The sequence below is a fragment of the Phocoena sinus genome, chromosome 13 (genome assembly GCF_008692025.1).
Source record: "Phocoena sinus isolate mPhoSin1 chromosome 13, mPhoSin1.pri, whole genome shotgun sequence".
NCBI classification, from domain to species: domain Eukaryota; kingdom Metazoa; phylum Chordata; class Mammalia; order Artiodactyla; family Phocoenidae; genus Phocoena; species Phocoena sinus.
Window position 1 is genome coordinate 26,522,816 of NC_045775.1, and position 18,750 is coordinate 26,541,565.

Sequence of the window (18,750 nt, forward strand, 5' to 3'; positions counted from 1 at the left end):
ACTTGCCATTTTCAGAGATGGGGGAAGACTTGAAAAGGAACAGGTTTGGATGTGGATACAGAGAGGGATCGAAGCTTAATTTTGAATGTTTTCTTGGGACAGCCACTAGACCTTAGACACCTACCTAGTAAAGTCTCATAAGCAGCTGGACAGCTGGATTCTTGGACACACATCTGTAGTACTCATATGCACATATACAAGGTCGAGGGGGTCCAGGCTAGAGTTAAACATTTTCTCTACAGAAATCTGTAGATGGTATCTAAATCCATGAGATAAGACAGGAGAATAGCATCTGGGAAGTCAGTATGGAAAGGAAAAGGCTACAAAGACTGAGCTCTAGGGCTTCCCCTGGACAGGGTCATGAGGAGCAGTGGCCAGCAAGGCAGGAGAGAACCGTGAGAGAACAGGGTAACCTAGAAGCCGAGTAAAGAAAGAGTAGCACGAAGCAGAGTGGTTCTTCTGTGTCAAATAGGCTGGAAGTTTGAGTCATAAGGAGCCAGAGGATGTACTGTTGGTTTTGGCAACATGGGGGCCAGTGGTGACCTTCACAGGGGCAGCTTTGGTGAAGGGTTGACAGCAAAAGCTTGGCTGTGGCAGGTTCAAGAGAGAACGGGAGGGGAGGTGGTGGAGGCAGCCAGTAGGGCAGCTCTTTGGAGGGGTTTTTCTTTAAGGAGAGCTGGGAAATAGAGTGACAGCTGCAAGAGAGTGGGATGGGGACGATGAGAGGAGAGGTGTTTTCGACAGATGGGGCGCAGTACAGCGGGTTTGCCTGCTGATGGAAATGAACGGGGAGGAAGTCTTTCGGCAAGAGAGGAAGAGGATGCATTGCTTTAGTGGAAGGGTTGGCTTTAGGTAGAACCACCTTCTTCATCGGGAAGGAGGCAGGACAACTATAGATCCAGGTAGGTTGGTAGGCCTGGCTTCGTAGCTTCTATTTTCTCCATGAAATAATAAGTGACGTCATACTTGAGTGTTAACTAGTTAACCATCTGCTGCATTTCTGCCAAATGAATATTTTGGGGACTGTCGTTACATTTTTAAACATGGCTTATGTTTAGTACCTGCTTTTTGAGAACTAAGCAATTCTTCAAAAAACTCAGAATATATCCAGAAACGTATTCTTGTATTAAATGATTTAATATACTCGCCTTCTTTGCCTCACTATAGGCCTGTCTCTTTACATGTATAAAAATGGAAAGAAATCATACATGTATCTGTAAGAGATGAGTAAGTGATACCGTTTCCTTCAGTGAATATTAAGGGAACATGGAAAGGAGGAGGAAGCACAGATGTTTTACTTTATATCACCTGCGTACCAACTCTTTCTCTACCTCTTCATTTAGTTAGTTCTATGTGGAAAAGCTACAAGAGGTGGTACTGGAAAGTAACACTAGATTCTTATCTGAGGAAGTGCCCACAGCAGAACTAGAGATCTCTGAGTTTCCTTCCCTCTTGGAGAATTTTCCATGACTGGGGCAATCTGATGAAGTAATCGATTTGATACTGATTTCTATTTACATAGCACCTTCCTTGAGGAACAGAGTATTCTGTGGGCATTATTTTAAGAGTCCTGGAGGAGTTCAGCAAGGCTGGAGAGCTGAACGATCAAGTCTTGTTATTCTAAGCATTATTTAATACGTTTATGATTTGTCCTTCAAAGAATTCTTGGCCTCCCGGCAGGCAATGGATTGCAAAATGGGAGAATGAGCTGTTAGCTCAGTTTTTCTCCCACGTGACCTGGGTATTGACTCGGCTCCGAAGTCCCACTCAGTCAACAGGGCCGGATGCTTCTCCTTCGCAGAGGATACTGCCGGCGCTGGTTGGCCTCCCCTTGTTGAAGTCGGATGAATGCTGAAGTGCTGTCGCAGCATTCTGGTTGAATGCAGAGGCGAGACTCTTTGTTCATGACCTCTGATGTGAGTCTTGAACTCGTTATATTTATTTCTTTAGCTGCCTTTGCTTTTGGTCACATCCTAGTTTAATGACTGAAAGATGGCAGCTAGACTGAAGTCCATCTGTCAAGAACAGTGTTCACATTTTTGAATTTTGCTCTGTCGTTAATGATTGGGAAGCAGAAATGAAAGCTTTTTATATTGGGGAGGGTATCAGCTCCACTTCCATCCCATTTGCCATTCAGTCTGAATGTCTGTGGTTTGTTTTAACCCACGTGCCAGCACCTCTTCTTGGAGGTATGAATGCACACAGGGTCTGGCAGAAGCTGCAGACGGGATGTTGACTTTTGAGTGTCTTGACTGACTGACTAGGAGGCCCAGTGGAGGTGCTGTGTGGCTCCAGGCAATCTGTTTCTAGCCAAGGACTCTAAAACCCAAAGTTTGAAAGTGCCTGGTTGACATTTCTGGGGCTGATTTACCTACAGGGTAACTCACATGTTTTTGTCAGAGGGACCAAGCAAGAAAACTGTGCCAACAGTTGCCCTGTTAACTCCTGACTCGTCTGACTTTGGCTTCTCAGGTTTGTAATTCTTAATCAGCCAATGCGTGCAGCTAGGGATGATCTTCTTCCACTGATTTGACCCGTGGGCTTCACTCTCATCACTGGTGAAGCAAGGCTCTTGGACCAGAATGGCCTCCAGCATCCTGTACGCCCCGATCTCTGTGGGGTTGTACAGTCATCGTTTGAGTCACTTTGTTCCACATTTATTGGGTTACCTACTTTACAGAAGGCACTAGGGGTCCTTAGGTATTAATTTATTCAAGGCATTTGAGGAAGATGCCTCTTAAACAGCAAATGGCCTGTGTAGGAAAGGCCACTGTCACTGAAGTCCCACTGAGCTCTTGAGAGATGAGTAGTATTGTCTTCAGCTTGTCACATTGAGGAATTTGAAACTCAGAGCACTGTATGTTAGTTTTGAGTGCTTTAAAACTTAAACTCTTTTACACAATACCCTAGATAATGTGGAAATGATTTTAAAGTAGTGGAAATGATTTTAAAGGAGTGAACACAAGGAGAGAATATTATCTAATGCATTTAATGTTTACGGAGGTCCTCTCAGAGCTATGGATGACAGTCTAGTGTCAAACAGTTAAGTTTTTCAATGCCGATTTTGAGATTGTGGAAAACTTAACTAATAAGAATGGAGAAGTATTATAAATGCTTCCTGTAGACACAAGAGGATCATCTGAGAGTATAAGGGTCTCTTTTAGAATTAGATTACTTTATAGCAGAATGCTTATGAAACACGAGGGGGGAAATATGAAATAAAATGTATTTTCTGCTTCCAAGAAGATGTGAACATTATAAAAATCAGAATTAAGTCATATGAAACTGTCTCTGCCTCTTGAAAATACAGATGATTCCAGGCCAAAAAGAATTTTTTTTGGCAAAGAAACATACTAAGTTTTTTTTAAAACAATAAGCCCAGAGAATCTCAAGTGCCTATAAAGTGACTACTATAGCTGGGAGGTAACATGGGCATAATGATTAAGGGCCTGCTTTCTTTGGATGTCTCAGTTCGCTGAAGTGAGCATAATTTAGGTGATGGTATGAGCATCTGCATGGCAGCTGCTGGTACTGAGAGTTAATGCCAGAGAAGACAAAATAGTTGGCACACCATTTCCAACTTCATTATTGTTCCAAGGGCCAGAAAAAAACAAAGAAGTTTATATTCTTTTGAAGTGGGACGATGTTGTCTCTTTTTTCTCTTGGGCTTCACACCCTTACACACACACAGTATTCTCAAGATATTTGTAAGCTTGGTCTGACAACTTAGAGTAAGCTGATTTTTTTTTTTCTTCTACTGTAAAAAAAAAAAAAAAAAAAATCAAACTAGGTGAGTTTTGTCTGTTGTAGAATCAGCATTCCATTGTAGTTTTTAAAATTGATGAGGTATAGTCCTAGAGAAATTTTAAATGTCCTGAAAACATTTAAAGCACTGGTTTGAAAACTGTGTCTTTCAATAAAGTTTTATTGGGACACAGTCACACTCATTCATTGACATACTGTTGTTGACAATCTGCTTTCCTGCTACCGCAGCAGAGTTGAATAGTTGCAACAGAGTCCTTTAGGCCTACAGCTCTAAAATATTTACTATTTGGCTGTTTGTGGAAAAAGTTTCTGGATGCCGTCTTGCAAGGGGCTGGAAGACCTGGTTGGCCACTAGGATATCTTCACACACCAGACTATGTGTCTTGATCTCTTGCATTAGAACCACGGGTGAATGAGAAACAGTCTTGGAAAACCATTTGAAAAGAACTGAGGGTATCTCTGCTCCAGAAGAATCATTTTCTTTTAAGCGAGAGGGCCAACCCAAGTGGATCTCTTCAGGTCCCTTGTAACGTCAGCTTTCTTGGCTTCTGTGGTAATGTCTGTGAGGAGATGAAGGGCTGTCAGGTGGAAGAGGCATTAGATTGTGAGAATGTGGGGAGGTGAATTAGGATTAATGGGTGCAGCTGACTGTGAGGACGTAACTTCAGCTTAAGAATAGCACTTGTTAGGGACTGCCCATAACTAGAATGTGCCATCTTAGCAGGTAATGAGTTCCCCGTCACTAGAGATGTTCAAATAAAAGTTGTCAGAAAACCTTTGATGTCCCATTCCAACCTTGAAATTCTAACGGCTCCTTTGGGTAAGGTTTTTGTTTCCAAGCTCAGACTTGACCACATTTTATTTTGTTGTGGGCCTTTAGAGGCTTCTTGGATGATTTTCTGAAAACACAATGCTGGTCAAACCAAAGCAATATAAAGGGGGAGAATCTCTTCTGTTGGGCAGGGGATGGTAGAAGATAGGCTGACCCAAAGGCAGGCTTTCCTTTGCCCACTGCAGTAACAGTGACCACAGGAAGGGCACTGCTTCCAATCAGCCTTAAAGCTTCAAAGATGAATCATGTCTCTTCCGCTGTCTTGAGCTGCTGCTACCATTTTTGCTTTCTGCCTAGGCTCCTGGGAAGCGGAAGGACCTGGCTGGGGGCATTTCACAAATGTGGATGTCAAAATAGGGTTTCTGTATTGTGCTTTGCCCGAGTTTATATAGGGGCCTGGCTGCAAGTGGCAGTCCTGGTTGAGGCCATCCCTTCTCTCTGCAACTCTGTTGTTACTGCACAAAAGCAGCCGTAGACAGTATGTAAATGCACGAGTGGCTGTGTTCCAATAAAACTTTATTTACAAAAGCAGGCAGTGGGCCTGATTTGATCCCAGGGCCATTGCTTGCTGACCCCTGATAAACATAGAAAATTAAAACTGGCTGGAAAACATCATTTCTAATTCTCTCATGTTTTGGAGAAAAGGTGAAATGACAGGTCCAGAGTCGTAGCATGGCTGAGCCAGGATTACCACCCAGGATCTGACTTGAAGATGACTGTCCATTATGTGATATTGTGCTGCCCCTGCTGTGTAACAGGTGATAGCATCTGGTTTTTAGAAGAGGGCTGTATGAATGAAAGAAATACCTCCTTTAGGTGGCTTGTGAGGAGCCGCAGTGAGAGCTCCAGGGTGGCATTTTAACCGAGGCAATCCTTTAGCCCAGGGCCTTGGCCTCCTTTTCTTAGATGGACCCTGTTCACAGTAAAACAAAATATAGGTTGCATAAATTCATATGGAGAAGGAGTGCCCGGAGTTGTGAAAAAGCACTGGGCTCCTGCAGCTGCGTCACAGGGTTTGATCACTTCAGCTGGGAGTGCCAGGAGATTTGAGACAGATGTTTTCAGACATGCTGCATGCCTAAAACATTTCCAGGGGTCGGGCTGCAAATAGTGACTTAATAAGTGGAGGAACAGGGAAAGTATGCAAGTTGAGGACACAAGAGTTTATTCACCACTAGGTGCACGGCCAACCTCTGTGCATTACATCTGCCTGTCAGGGCTGGCTCTTTCATCTGTCGTGCCCTCCGTACTGCTCTTTGTCTGCCCGTGAATAAAGTGCAGCATTGTGGTTAGTAATCCCACTCCAGTGACTCGACTTCAAATGTGGTTTTGGAGTGCATCCCAGAGTTCTGTTTGCTAAGCTTCCTACTCCTGTTTCAGAGACACCACTGGATACAGAGCAGCGAGCACTAAAGGCTTCCCTCTTTCCTTAACCTGTCGGGTTGTGGGCTCTCTCTTTCCCCCTCTCCCTCCTTTCCTTTCTCTTTTTCCTTTTTTTTTTTTTTTTTTTTTTAACCTTCCAAGGCAAGTTCATGGATACTAAGCTGATGTGTTTGTTGTTCTTTTTCTCCCTGCCTCCACTCCTAGTGAGTAACCACACTGGCCGCATCAAGGTGGTCTTTACTCCGAGCATCTGTAAAGTGACCTGCACCAAGGGCAGCTGTCAGAACAGCTGTGAGAAGGGGAACACCACCACTCTTATTAGTGAGAACGGTCACGCTGCCGACACCCTGACAGCCACGAACTTCCGAGTGGGTGAGTTCTAACTGTCCTTGCCGACTAGAGTTTGAGATTGTAGCATTTAGACACCCCCTCCATTCACACTGCTCTCTGCTTGAATGGGTTTCTGTCTATGAGTACGCATATGCTGCTTTCATGAGATCCTTTAAATTACTTTCGGAATAATTTTTAACTTGGTATTTGGTTTCTGAGAGAGATGGCAAGGAGAGTATTGCTCCTAATTGTTTATCATGTATACAGCCTTGTGATGATGGGGAGGTATCAGTAGGACAGAAGGGAAGAGGCTTTAAATTAAGACCCTAATGTACAGCTTGCATTGATCAATTTCAAAATTTTATCTGCTCAGTGATAAGTAGAATTTATGTTAGATTTGATTCATGTTATAAAATTTAGATGGTAGTGATTAAACTTTTATGTCATAAATAGCCAGGTTCTAAAAAGTTTCTAAAAATTGTCAAAAATCTGTATTTCAGTTGTAGAAAGGGATACAGACTTGCATCTTTTGCCACGTTTCTGCTGTGTATCAAAAGGCTAAATTATAAGTTGAAATATGACATGGATTTGGGAGAAGATATGCTAGTGGATTACTGTCAGCACTTAAAGCCTTTTAATCTTTTGTAATTTAAATATGAACTATGGTAGTTACTGCAAAAAGGCTTTTTACTTTTAAATTCTTGTCTCTTTTTTACTACTTTGTAAATGGAGAAAGTATTGCGGACCACTGAATGCTGTCACACTGCCATGTTGTCACGCAATATGGTATTTTTGTCACAGAAAAATGCCTTTTATTATTTTTTGACCAATTATGGTTTGCCATGTGTACTCAAATAATCACAGACACCCACGATACTTTATGAGTTACTCACAAGAATAACCCAAATGTCAGACAGATAATAACACTGGCTAGATCTGGTCTTTTTATGGAATATTGCTGTTTAGTCTTGAGAGCATATGTCTAGGAGGTGGCGGGGGGTGTCTGTTTCAAACTGATTTCCATCAAGACAAAATACAAGGAGGCAGTTCGAAGTCCTTATTAGCTCTTTGATTATCCTACTGTTTTACTGTGACTCTGGTTTCTGTTGAGGTCATAGCACTGCTCTCGATAGTCTATACTTGGAAAAAACATGTGCCCATAGATACTATTTAAAGGGGTATTGTTAATTTCCTGGCTATGATAGGGGTACTTCAGGCATATTTTTTAAAAGAATTTAACTGTTAGGTGCCAAAGGGCACAGTATGCTCTAGCAGGACAGAGAGCTGAGTCTAATGGGAAGTGTGTTAAACTGATGATCAGGAAACTAGATTCTGGTCCTGGTCCTGCCAGTAACTAGCTAATCCACAGGGTGCGACAGTTAATATTTCTGGACCTTAGTGTTTCTCATCCATAAAATAAGTGGCTTATATTTAGTGATGTCTAAAATTCAGTCCATCTCTAAAATCCTAGGACTTTTTATCAGTAATAAGCCAAATTGTTTTTCAGCTGTTTTACAGGGCTGTAGACAAGGAAGAGAAAAAGCAATTCCCAATTAGATGATTATGGGCTAAATGGCTTATTCCCATTTTTACTTTCCTTGTTTGCCTTCCTTACTCTCATTGCTTTTCTTCCTCCATCATCATCGATAATGTCTGCTCCTCTTCCTTTTGGCATTTTTCATAAACCTTTACAGTAGGAATGACAGAGTAATTGGGTGGGTGGTAATTTTTTGGCTTACAGTGTATTCACTTCGAAACTAAATATTTGAAGGCTTTGAGAAGCAGAGGAAGTCTTCTTGTTAAAACATGCTGCACACTTTCCTCTCTGGCATTAGAGCAGATGTTTAGGAACAGGATACACACAGCCTATTCAAAATACAAAATGGGACACAACTATTTACCAAAAAATCTCAAAACTGGCACTAAAACTCTGCCACAAAAGGATTGGCAAAGTAGTTTAATTAAAAAAAATAATAGTAAAAGGGAGAGGGCATAGTAATGAATAGTTTCACATTGGAAATCATGGGAATTGTTTCATTTCTTTCCTGAGCTATTTCTCTTCTGTACTTCAAATATAGGGTAATCTGACAGACAAGTTTTAAAAATTATTTTACTGAAGATGGTAATTTTGTAGAATTTAGAGATTATGATTCTCTAGAAATACAGAGAATTTCAAAATTCATTTTTAGGCATGTAAGATATCTTCTGGGGATTTACTGGTTTAATATAATGTTATTACTTACAGGAAGTGGTTTTCTGATTGATTTTTTCTCACTATATTTACAATATGTTAAATCTTTTGACAAATAAGATGTGTTACATGGAAAATAGTAGTTTGAGGACAATTCAAAATGTATTGTAACTTGTCAGCTACTCTTTAGCCTCTGATATTTAAGGCTACTAAAAGGTGGGGACTGGTAAACTTTAAGGGGCCAGATAGTAAATATTTTAGACTTTGCAGCCCATACAGTGTGCGTCACAAGCACTCAACCCCGTGTGGTATCGTGACAACAGCCAGAGATGGTAGGTACGGGAAGGGTGTGGCTGCATTACAAAAACAGTCAGTGGCCTGAATTTGACGCTAGTGCCAGCCTTTGCTGACCCCTGCCCCAAGGAGTCAAAATAATACAGGGAAAACCATGTAGATTTCATAGTTACGGCACCTTAATTAAATAATCCACTTTGATGATCGGAAGAGCAGAAATAATTTTTAACATTTCCATGGTGATGTCCAGTTATTTGGAAAGAGGTAGAATGGATATTATTGTCACCATTTTTTTGGACAAGGAAACAGAGGTACACTGACTTAAGTGAGTCTCCCTTCGTTACACAGCAATTCAGTTAGCTGGGGCTAGAGCCCAGGTCTCCTTGTGTCCTCTTTAACTCTCTGGGGTCTGACTGTGATGTGTAGGAGGGACAAGTAAGGGAAGAACCTGAGGGAGTTGGGTTTTCTGGGAAGGCCAGATGGTATAAAAGAGAATTAGCAACCGGGAGTCAAATAGCCCTGGGTTCGAATGCTGGCTTCTTCATATCCATTGGTCGTGCTTACCTGGCTCACTGTCCTTTCCAGGTTCAGGTCACTCATCCACACAATGCAGGTGATAATAGGTAGGTGGTGGGTTTAGTAGGCACAGCGGTGACATAGGTTCCTTCCTCCCTTTTTTGTGCTGCTCCTGTTTTTTCTTTCTGGTCTATGGTGACTATGAGTCTGGGCTGGTCAGATGTGAGAGGCAGGTGCATTTCTTGTGACAAGTAAGCATGTACTCTCTTTTCCTGGGAGTTCAGTGGGAGAAATAACCTTAACTTCTACTCAATGTGACTCTAAAAGCGAGGCCTGAATGAAGATGATGTCCAAGGGAAGACTCTGAGATTCTAAGAGAAACTCATTTTTGTGAATGTGATACTGACATGATATAACAGAATATTTACATGAAGGGGAATTTTCTGTAAAGCAAACTCTAAATACCACTTTTGTTGTGGCATTCTGACCTTTGCCTCCTTGCACTTTCCTGCCTTTGCCTTTTTACAAAATGGAAACATATCCCCGGTTTTCATGGCTTCTTTGCATTTCATGGGGGTATAATGAAGATGACCTCCTGGGACTTCTAAGTTGTTGCTTATGGAGTTATAAGTTTTCTCTAATAAGAAAAACATAGGAATTCTCTGTTGCCACAAGTAGAATATTTCAAATAAAATAATACTGTTGCTTGGCATATCTTACTTGGAGAGAGAGAGATTGAAAGGCAATCACAATTGCAAAGCTAACACATTTGGTTTATGTGATGCTGCTTTCTCTGAGGAGTTATGAGGGACTCACGTTTCATTAGCACCAATTGAATGCTGATAAAAAGTATTTGAGAATTTAAAAACTATGATCCCATGGTATTTCATTTGGTGCTTGCTTCCCCTGAGAGAGGTAAATGGTAGTATCCATATTTTATAGATGTGAGTACCAAGGCTTTAGTGGTTTGATCAAAGGTGACTTTAAGTCAGGTTTTCTTATTCCAGAGTCTAAAAACCTCTTCTCTTCCTGTGTTGCCTGCTATGACCATGTGTTAAGTGATTATGTAGACAACATTGTGCTAGATTTTCCAGGACAAGAAAATCGTAAAGCTGCCCTCGAAGAGCTTATGCTTTGAGGAGGAGATGAGGAGTGTATGTAAATAACCCTCATTAAAGGTAGAAAGCTCATAGCAGGACCTCAGAAGAGGAGATTCCACTTCTAGCTGAGGAAGAATACTTTGAGAGAGAAGGGATGGCATGTGACTTTTCTGTTCAGTTCTTTGTGCTCTCCCCAGCTGCTAAACATGTTGGCTCATAGTAGTAGGTTGTCTGACGGCAGACTGATGGGGGCAGTGCAACTTGACACGACGATACGTTCCAAAATAAAGATGGATGGGAAGGGAGAGGTAAGGTTGATAAGGGAAGGAAGAATTTACCCATTTGAATGAGGCATGGAGACATGCAGGCACAGGTGGTTTGTGGAAACTGAGAGGAGTTGCATTTACTGGTGAAAGCATGAAGGGCAGTGATCCTGGATGGCAAGTCTGGGAAGGTAGGCTGGGGCACGGCTGTGGAGCACCTTGAATTTCAAGCTTAGGAATTTGGCTTTTACTCTTTCAGAACTTACTAAAGAAGTTCTCTGAAAAGGGGACATTGATATTTATCATTCTGAAAAAGAGAGAGGGAAGGTTTCTCAGTTTTTTAGGCAGGAAACTGGTGATCTAATAGTCTAAATAAGCTCTGAACAGCCCATAGTAATGATGACAACCTCTAGCTGCTTTCACCTATTGTGAGGTTCCTTTGCTGCCCTACACTGGGAATCTCCCCATGTATGTCAGAAAGCCAACTCAATACTACAGTGTTTTGGGGTGGAATGGAAGCGTCCTTGATGCTACACTCATTAGGTAGGTTCTCCTCATAAGGATGGAAAAAAATTCACTCTCAATGAGGCATTAAATAAACCAGCATCACTGCTCAGTCGGGAGAAGCATTGAGACTTTTTGCGGAGCGGCTTAGTTCAGACACTGAGCCCTTCACCTTCTTATCATTGTTTGGATCCCTTGGTGTTTATCCAGCACAGAAACCAATGAAAGGCAACATGTCACTCTTTGAACTGGTGCATATATTTTCCCCTTAACACATTGTACAGGTTTTATGTTTTTTAAAGATTAGCCAATACAGTACTAAGAAGATGGTTGCCTTTCATTTGGGCAAGTTAGAGTGCTTACGAACTTGTGCAACTACTCCAAAATATATCTAGCCTCATAAAATTATCTTCTAATACTGAGTAAATGTCATAATGTAGAGCACTGCCTTTATTTAAGTTGTGAAGCACCCTTAAAAGGCAGGTATTGGGAACGTTATTCATCTAACGTATACTTACTGAGCACCTACTATGTGCCAGGGATTGGTTTAAGCTTTAGGAATATATAGCAATGAATAAAATAGGCAAAGTCCTTGCTCTCCTGCTATATTAAAAACACGTGGCTATATATCAATACTATATGAACCTTTAGGACATTACGTTGAATGAAATGAGCCAGTCACGAGAAGACAAATACTGTGATTCCACTTATGAAATATCTAGAATAGTCAGATTCTTAAGAGAAAGAGAATGGTAGTTGCTGGTGTTGGTGGAGGGGGGGAAATAAGGAATTATTTCATGAATACCGAATTTCAGTTTTGAAGGTAACATTCGAGAGAGTATATGAATATATAACACTTAACGCTACTGAACTGTACACCTAGAAATGGTTAAGATGGTAAATTTTACATCACATGTATTCGACCAAAATTTTTAAAAACTACAAGAGGGTGTACGTTACTGTCAGATGTATACTATCAAAAATATACTGTCAGAAACATTATATATGATATAATGTCAGGTAGTGATAGATGTCATGAAGAAATAAAAAGTTGAGAGAGGGGAGATCATGGGGAGTGTTGGTGGGAGGTATGGATCACTTTCGGGCATGTTAGGAAGGGCTCTCTGGTTAGATGCTACGTAAGCAGAGACTTAAATGAAGTGTGAGTGATGAACTCGTGGAGGGAACATCACACACTTAATAATCTAACTCTGTGACTGTGTTTGTTATTTCAACTGTAGAGCCTCTCCAAAGGCTGGTGTGAGAAGCATTTATTCATACTCTTCCAAATGTCATTTTGAGTTAGGTTTCAGTGATGTGTATGGTATCAGGGAATCACATTTAATAATAGCTTTAGATAAAGAGCCTCATGTACAGAGGATAGAGCCAAGCAAATCTTGTCCCCTGGGTGGAAAAATGGTCCTGGAATTATTGCACAAGGAATCTTGGTTATTTATAATTAAAAAAGGATAGGGTCTTAGATGTAGAAACAAATTACCAAAGAAGCTGTGTCACTTCTTTCTTCAACGTTATTTTGTATAAGACAGATGACATGATTTTGGGCTGGAGCTTTTAAGTAAGGGAAATAAAATCCGTTCTGTTTATGAGGGCGCGCACGCGCACACGTGTGTGTGTTAGGGGGAGGGTAGTGGGTGGAAGGGAGCTTCATGGAAGGGTAGTTCCAGGGGTTGGTCGGACCAAGGAAGAGCAGTAGGTTGACCCTAAAAGCCAAAATTGGGAGAAATCTTCTGATGCCCCTCACTTTCCCGGCTTCAGAAATCTTCATCTGATTGAAGATGAAGATTTCTGAAGCCGGGAAAATGAGGGGCATCAGAGTGGGTAGTATAGAAAGTATGTCCTGTAGTCAGAACAGTTTAAAAAAAAACCTTAGGTAAAAGAGGGTTCAGCAGTCTGCTGGCTCTGTGAGAAAGTCATGTGTGATCGATTGCTGCTTTTAAGCTATGTCTGGCCTGTATCATGGGGGTGGATGGGACTTCTTAAAGGAGTCTTGCTAGGCTAGCCTAGGATAAATGACCTTTCAAAATTCCTTGGAGTCTGCAACACAATGTCACAAAGCATGTGTTCTTTCCTAGTCTGTCAGCTTGAGCATGTGGAATGATCTTTGGAAAACTCCAGACTGCTTAGCATAGCACACGGGGCCCCTCCAGGATCAGCTGCCGCCTGGCTCCCTGGCTGTGCCCCTTTCTCTCTGCTTCTGCCAAACTGAGCCTCTAGGGGTGCCAAGGTCCCCCAGTGCTCCAAGCCTTCTGTGCCTCTGTTCACACTGATGCCTCTGCCTGGGGGGGTGTGCTCCCGCACCCAGTCTGCCTGGGCATCACCCACTGCTTCTGCAAGAGTCAGCCAAGCACCACTCAGGCTACAGGGCCTCACTTCCCTTACTTGTTGCCATGCCTGTTTCTTCCACTGAACTCCAGACGGGGGACAGGGCCCTGTCCGCTTCACGTTGTTATCCCCAGCGCTGGTGTCGTGCCTCACTTGGGAGATGCTTAACTCATTCTGGTTGACAGAGTACATTGTCTCTGCAGGTGCCCATGTGAGGGTGGCATGTACACACCTACCCAGCACAGCTTCTTCGTGACTTCTTGGGCAACTGAAATCGCGGGAGCAGAATAATCATCTGAGAAGTCTCTACAGGGCTTGGGGTCACAGGAAAGAACGCATTCCAGTATCTGCAAGATGCATGAAAAAGGGCACCTTTGTAACACTGTGCTTGGAGTTTGGATTTTACATTTTTAACACTGACTGCAGTGTTCTTTCTACTCAGGGCAAAGTGCAGTTAGATTTCCATACCTTTAGTACAGTTTCCCACTGCACGGCGTTCCTGCTCCCCATGCTGCGTCTCTCTAAATACTGACAGTCTTTTAAGGAACAACCTCAAGTTCCATTTCAAACACTTCTGTCTGTGCTATTTTTTTTTTTTTTTCTTTCCTATTTTGCCTCTAGTCATTACCATGCCAATTGACACTCGGTGGTCTAGCTCAGGTGTATTACTGACTGGTCCCAAGACCCTGGGCTGGTGATTGAACCTCTTTGATTCCATGCTGGTAAAATGAATCGATAATGCCTTGACCTTCCTGTAGAACTGTTCTGGGGCTCACGAGAAGCAGCAGGCTGGTGGTGTACGTGGGTCCCTTGGATCGCCTTGAAGATCTTTCTCTACTTCTGAAAATAACTGATCCTGCTCTTAATTAGCAAACCCTACCTCCTGTGAACTGGGGGAGAGTACTTCCCTTTCTTGGATAGGGTGTGCTACCTGTGTCACACAGAGACGGTGGTTCCTTTGTTTACTGATCCCTATAGCACAGTAGCGTCAAGGACACAGGAGGCTGTTTCTTACTCCTCCATGTTGGCGCTCTACTAGCACCAACTCCACTAGTGCACGGAAGGCTCTTTACTTACATGTAGGCTTGCTCTGGGTGGGTTAGACTACCCACAAAGTATTGTCAGTTACCATCATCACATGGCAGAGACAACCTACTAGCACTGTGCCCACCTCTGCCTCGGATCATGTACCACCTCCCTGAGGGGTTCATTTGCTTACCCAGGAAGCTCTTGCATGTTGCCAAGCCTGCTGGCAAGGGTGAGAGCATTTAAGCAATGTAGCAAGCTTTGGAACCAAAAGCTATGGTCAGGAGGAAAAGTAATCATCTTGAAGAGATGGGGCATCCCCAGAGATGGAGGATTATAACATTTGATCCTACTTTGTGCTGTTCACTTGGCCGTCGTTTGTGTCATTTACCTCTGGACTCCTAGGTTGGAGTCAAATTAAAGATGCTGCTGGACTTAAAATAGATATTGAAGTCATATTTATGTGACATAGTACATACCTGCAGCATTTATTGGCTTACAAGTTGGGCTCAGTTTTGTATCTGTTGCCTAAAAGTCGAACATTTGTACCAGCTTGTCATATTCAGGTATATATAATTTTTCCAAGTGGAGGAGGAATAATGAATTTGTATATTGTTGGAAAAACCTCTTGGAACTAACATCACAGATGATGTGAAAATGTTTTTGAGGGCAGCCACACAGTCCTCTTCAGCCTATGCAGTCCAGGAAAATAAAATAACTACCAAATGGGGAAGGATGAAGTTAGTGAGGAAGTTTGTTTGTGATTTATTTCCCAAAGTTATATCACAAAGAAAGTGAGATGAGCCAGATGCCTTTCTATTGCCAATTTAATGTAATGCTCTCACTGATGCACTTATTAAAACTCAATTTTCTGTCGAGTTGAAGGGTATGGGTTTAAGGAATGGCTTACTGCTTGACTCCATTATCTTGAATTTAGACTCATGCAATAATTACTGAAAAACTGGCATGACTGCAATGTTGGCTTTTTGTAAGATTTGGTGGAAAAAAAGAAAGAACTTTATGCAGTAATGAGAGATTTCTTCACTCTGAGACCAAACTTCAGATGCCCATCAGATTCAATAAAAATTTGTTCTGGATTATGGGGACTTTCTAAGCTTTCCTAGTACAAAAACTCAGCCTGATTTTCATCAAATTTTCCCTAGAAGAGGTAAAAGGGAAACTTGACATTAAAATCCTTTGCAGTGAGGAAAGCAGACCACTGCCCTTTTCCTGGCAAATTAGGAAAGTGCACTAGAACATACTTAAGTCTATTTAGCAAGATTAAAATATGTCACTTTTTGCCACTGCATTGTCCCTTTCTAAAGGAAGGGTGATTTATGAGTCCTTTGGATCTTCTTGTGGTATTAGTAACATCTTAAGCCAGCTGTTTTATTGGGTGTACACACAGGGTAATTAGAAACATCTGAGAGTCCTATAATGTGCCTGGAAATCCATCATGCTGTATGGAAAAGAAAAAAATAATGTTCATGCCAAAGTTGTGTACTTGATAAATAGATGCATTAGTATTAACAAAATTTATTCTACCATTTTTGGAAAAGAAGCTAGGCTCTTCAGGCTGAAAATATTCTTTCATTGAAATACACTCATTGCAGAAATCATAACCTTATTTGGTAAAAGACTCCTGACTGTGCTGTTCATACAGTAATTATCATTTCCCTTCTGTCAAACTCCATCATATTATAGACCATTTTCTGCCAGAAGAAGTATTTCTTCTTTCTACCTGGCAGTTACTTGAAAACCTTAGAATTCTGAGGGATCTCATTTAAGGAAATTAACTCTTAGAAACGTACTGCACCAGGGACTAATAGTGCCCAATTTGCCTAATAGTCTATCCTAGAAATTGGGTTAGGATTCAAGAGTTCTGGGCTCTATTTTAGCTGGTTATTTGAAATCTGATCTCCAGTGGTGGCTGAGTTTGAATATTTGGGTATGCAGCAATCACAGCGGCTAAGTCAGGGTCTGATTTAAATCAGGTCCTGTTCTCTCCTCCCTCAAGACAAAATCTAAGACAAGAAAACCTAACATTTGGTGGTGGCTGGTGAATGGTTCCTTTCATCTTCATTCACAAATAACAAGCCTTTATGAGAAGTCAGTGCTGAGTCAAACTGACATATCCCAGGCAGCTGTGGACAGGGCTCAAGTTGGAGGCCTCCGGTGTCTTTACAGCCTGTCTTGCTCTGCATGTCCCCACTGGGTGTGCCATTTTTTGTCCTTTTGATCATTTCGAATGGGAGTTTTCATCACTCACAGAAGCAGAATTGTAGCCAATTGTCCATTTTGTTAGAGATTGGCGGTGACTTAATGAAGCCTCTGGACGGAGGAGTGGATTCACCTGTGTAAAAATGTTTACGGTGGGGAGGTGGGACAATCATTAGGAGCATTAAGCATTTAAAAAATTTATTTATTTAAGATGGGGGTAGGAGTTTATTAATTAATTAATTAATTTTATGGCTGTGTTGGGTCTTCGTTTCTGTACGAGGGCTTTTCTCTAGTTGTGGCAAGCGGGGGGCCACTCTTCATCGCGGTGCACGGGCCTCTCACTATCGCGGCCTCTCTTGTTGCGGAGCACAGCTCCAGACGCGCAGGCTCAGTAGTTGTGGCTCACGGGCCTAGTTGCTCCGCGGCATGTGGGATCTTCCCAGACCAGGGCTTGAACCCGTGTCCCCTGCATCAGCAGGTGGACTCTCAACCACTGCGCCACCAGGGAAGCCCAGCATTAAGCATTTTGAAAGTATTTTAGGCTAGTCTTTAAGAGAAAATACATTTGAATGATATCAAGTTGACTAAACCTGTCATAAGCCATTGTCCTTTCTGATAACGTAAGGTCTCTATTCTGAACTTTCCTATCCACAGTGCCTGGATTTTGACTTATGATCATGGTGCTTGAGAGCACTTTCAGCACTGTAGAGAAGTTGAATTAATGGACAATGGTCAACATGAATTTATTAGTTGGGACAGTAGAGCTGAAACTCCCCTTTCTTTGTGCCACCAAAAGCCCGCCGTATTTCCTTCAGGGTGGCCTCTTCCTCTTTCAAGTGTCATCTACTGACACATGGGTTCTGTGTCTTTGTCTCTGAGATCCTCTTATTTTAGGTACATCCAGCAGGTAGAGCCTTAGCTGGGGGCTCCCTCAGTTTCCTTTCTTCCTCTGAAATATCTGGTTCGCACCCATAATGCAGATAGGAAGGGGAAAGTTGAGTTTGTCTAATGGTTCTCCACCAGGAGAAGTTTGGCTTCCCAGGAGAGATATTTGACAGGGTTACAAGACATTTTGGTTGTCCAAACTGGGAGGGGGACGTATCCTGTCATGTAGTGTGTAAGAGACCAGAAATGCCACTAAGTAGCCACAGTGCGTAGGACAGTCCCCACAACGAAGAATTATTGGCCCCAACGTCAACAGTGCCAAAGTTAAGAAGCTCTGCTGTAAGCATCGCCTTTTTCCCCATTGGACAACATCTTGGACCCACACCCTGGTAGTTTTGTCCGGGTCCCCGGACAACCCTCCCTCTTAAATCTAAATCTCCAGGTAGTTCTCTAGGTAAAACCTCCAGCATTTTGACACAATGTATTCTGTTTGTGATGATTCTGGGCCTCAAACTGACAGCTCCTTCAGCCCCTCCTCATACGTGTGTTCCCTAGTAAACTGGACCCTGCCTTCTGTAGGCTTGATTTGCATTTGACTGTTTATATGAGATCTCGTTGGATTTTAGAGGGTGCAAGGATCGAGATGGTTTGGGATATCTCAGGATGACTCAACAAGTAGGATTGATTGGCCTTTATTATGAGGATTCTTAGAAACTGAAGAATAACAAATGGGAGAAACACTTAGCACAGGAGGCATTTTTTTAAAAAAAGCACATCTCAGAAGTGATTGTATAATAGAAACCACTTTTCAACACTAACCATTGCTACTGTGGATACCCGTTTGCGAAGTGTCTGTGCTATGGCTATTGGGAAAGGAAAGAAAGCCAAGTGTGTTTATTTGAACGATAGCATCATCACATGTTCAAATAAACACAGCACCTTGGGAGGGTACAGGTTTGTTATTTCTAACCCAAACGTCTTTACACATGCCTTTTGAAGGGTCGTGTTGCCAAGTTTGAAAGAAAAAGCTATCCAAGCATTAAAAGTCTGACATATTATTTAACTTGTTGAAAAAAGAAAAAACTTCCATGGCCAAAA

At 42.1% G+C, this 18,750-nt stretch overlaps 1 protein-coding gene across 1 annotated transcript in view; it reads left to right on the top strand.

Annotated features, from left to right (window-relative positions):
• The window catches only part of LTBP1 (latent transforming growth factor beta binding protein 1), a 426,823-nt gene that overhangs the window by 166,792 nt on the left and 241,281 nt on the right, over window positions 1-18,750 (top strand). The window contains 1 exon segment of the mRNA XM_032653008.1: window positions 6,185-6,348. Within this exon segment, the coding sequence (XP_032508899.1) occupies window positions 6,185-6,348 (164 nt within the window).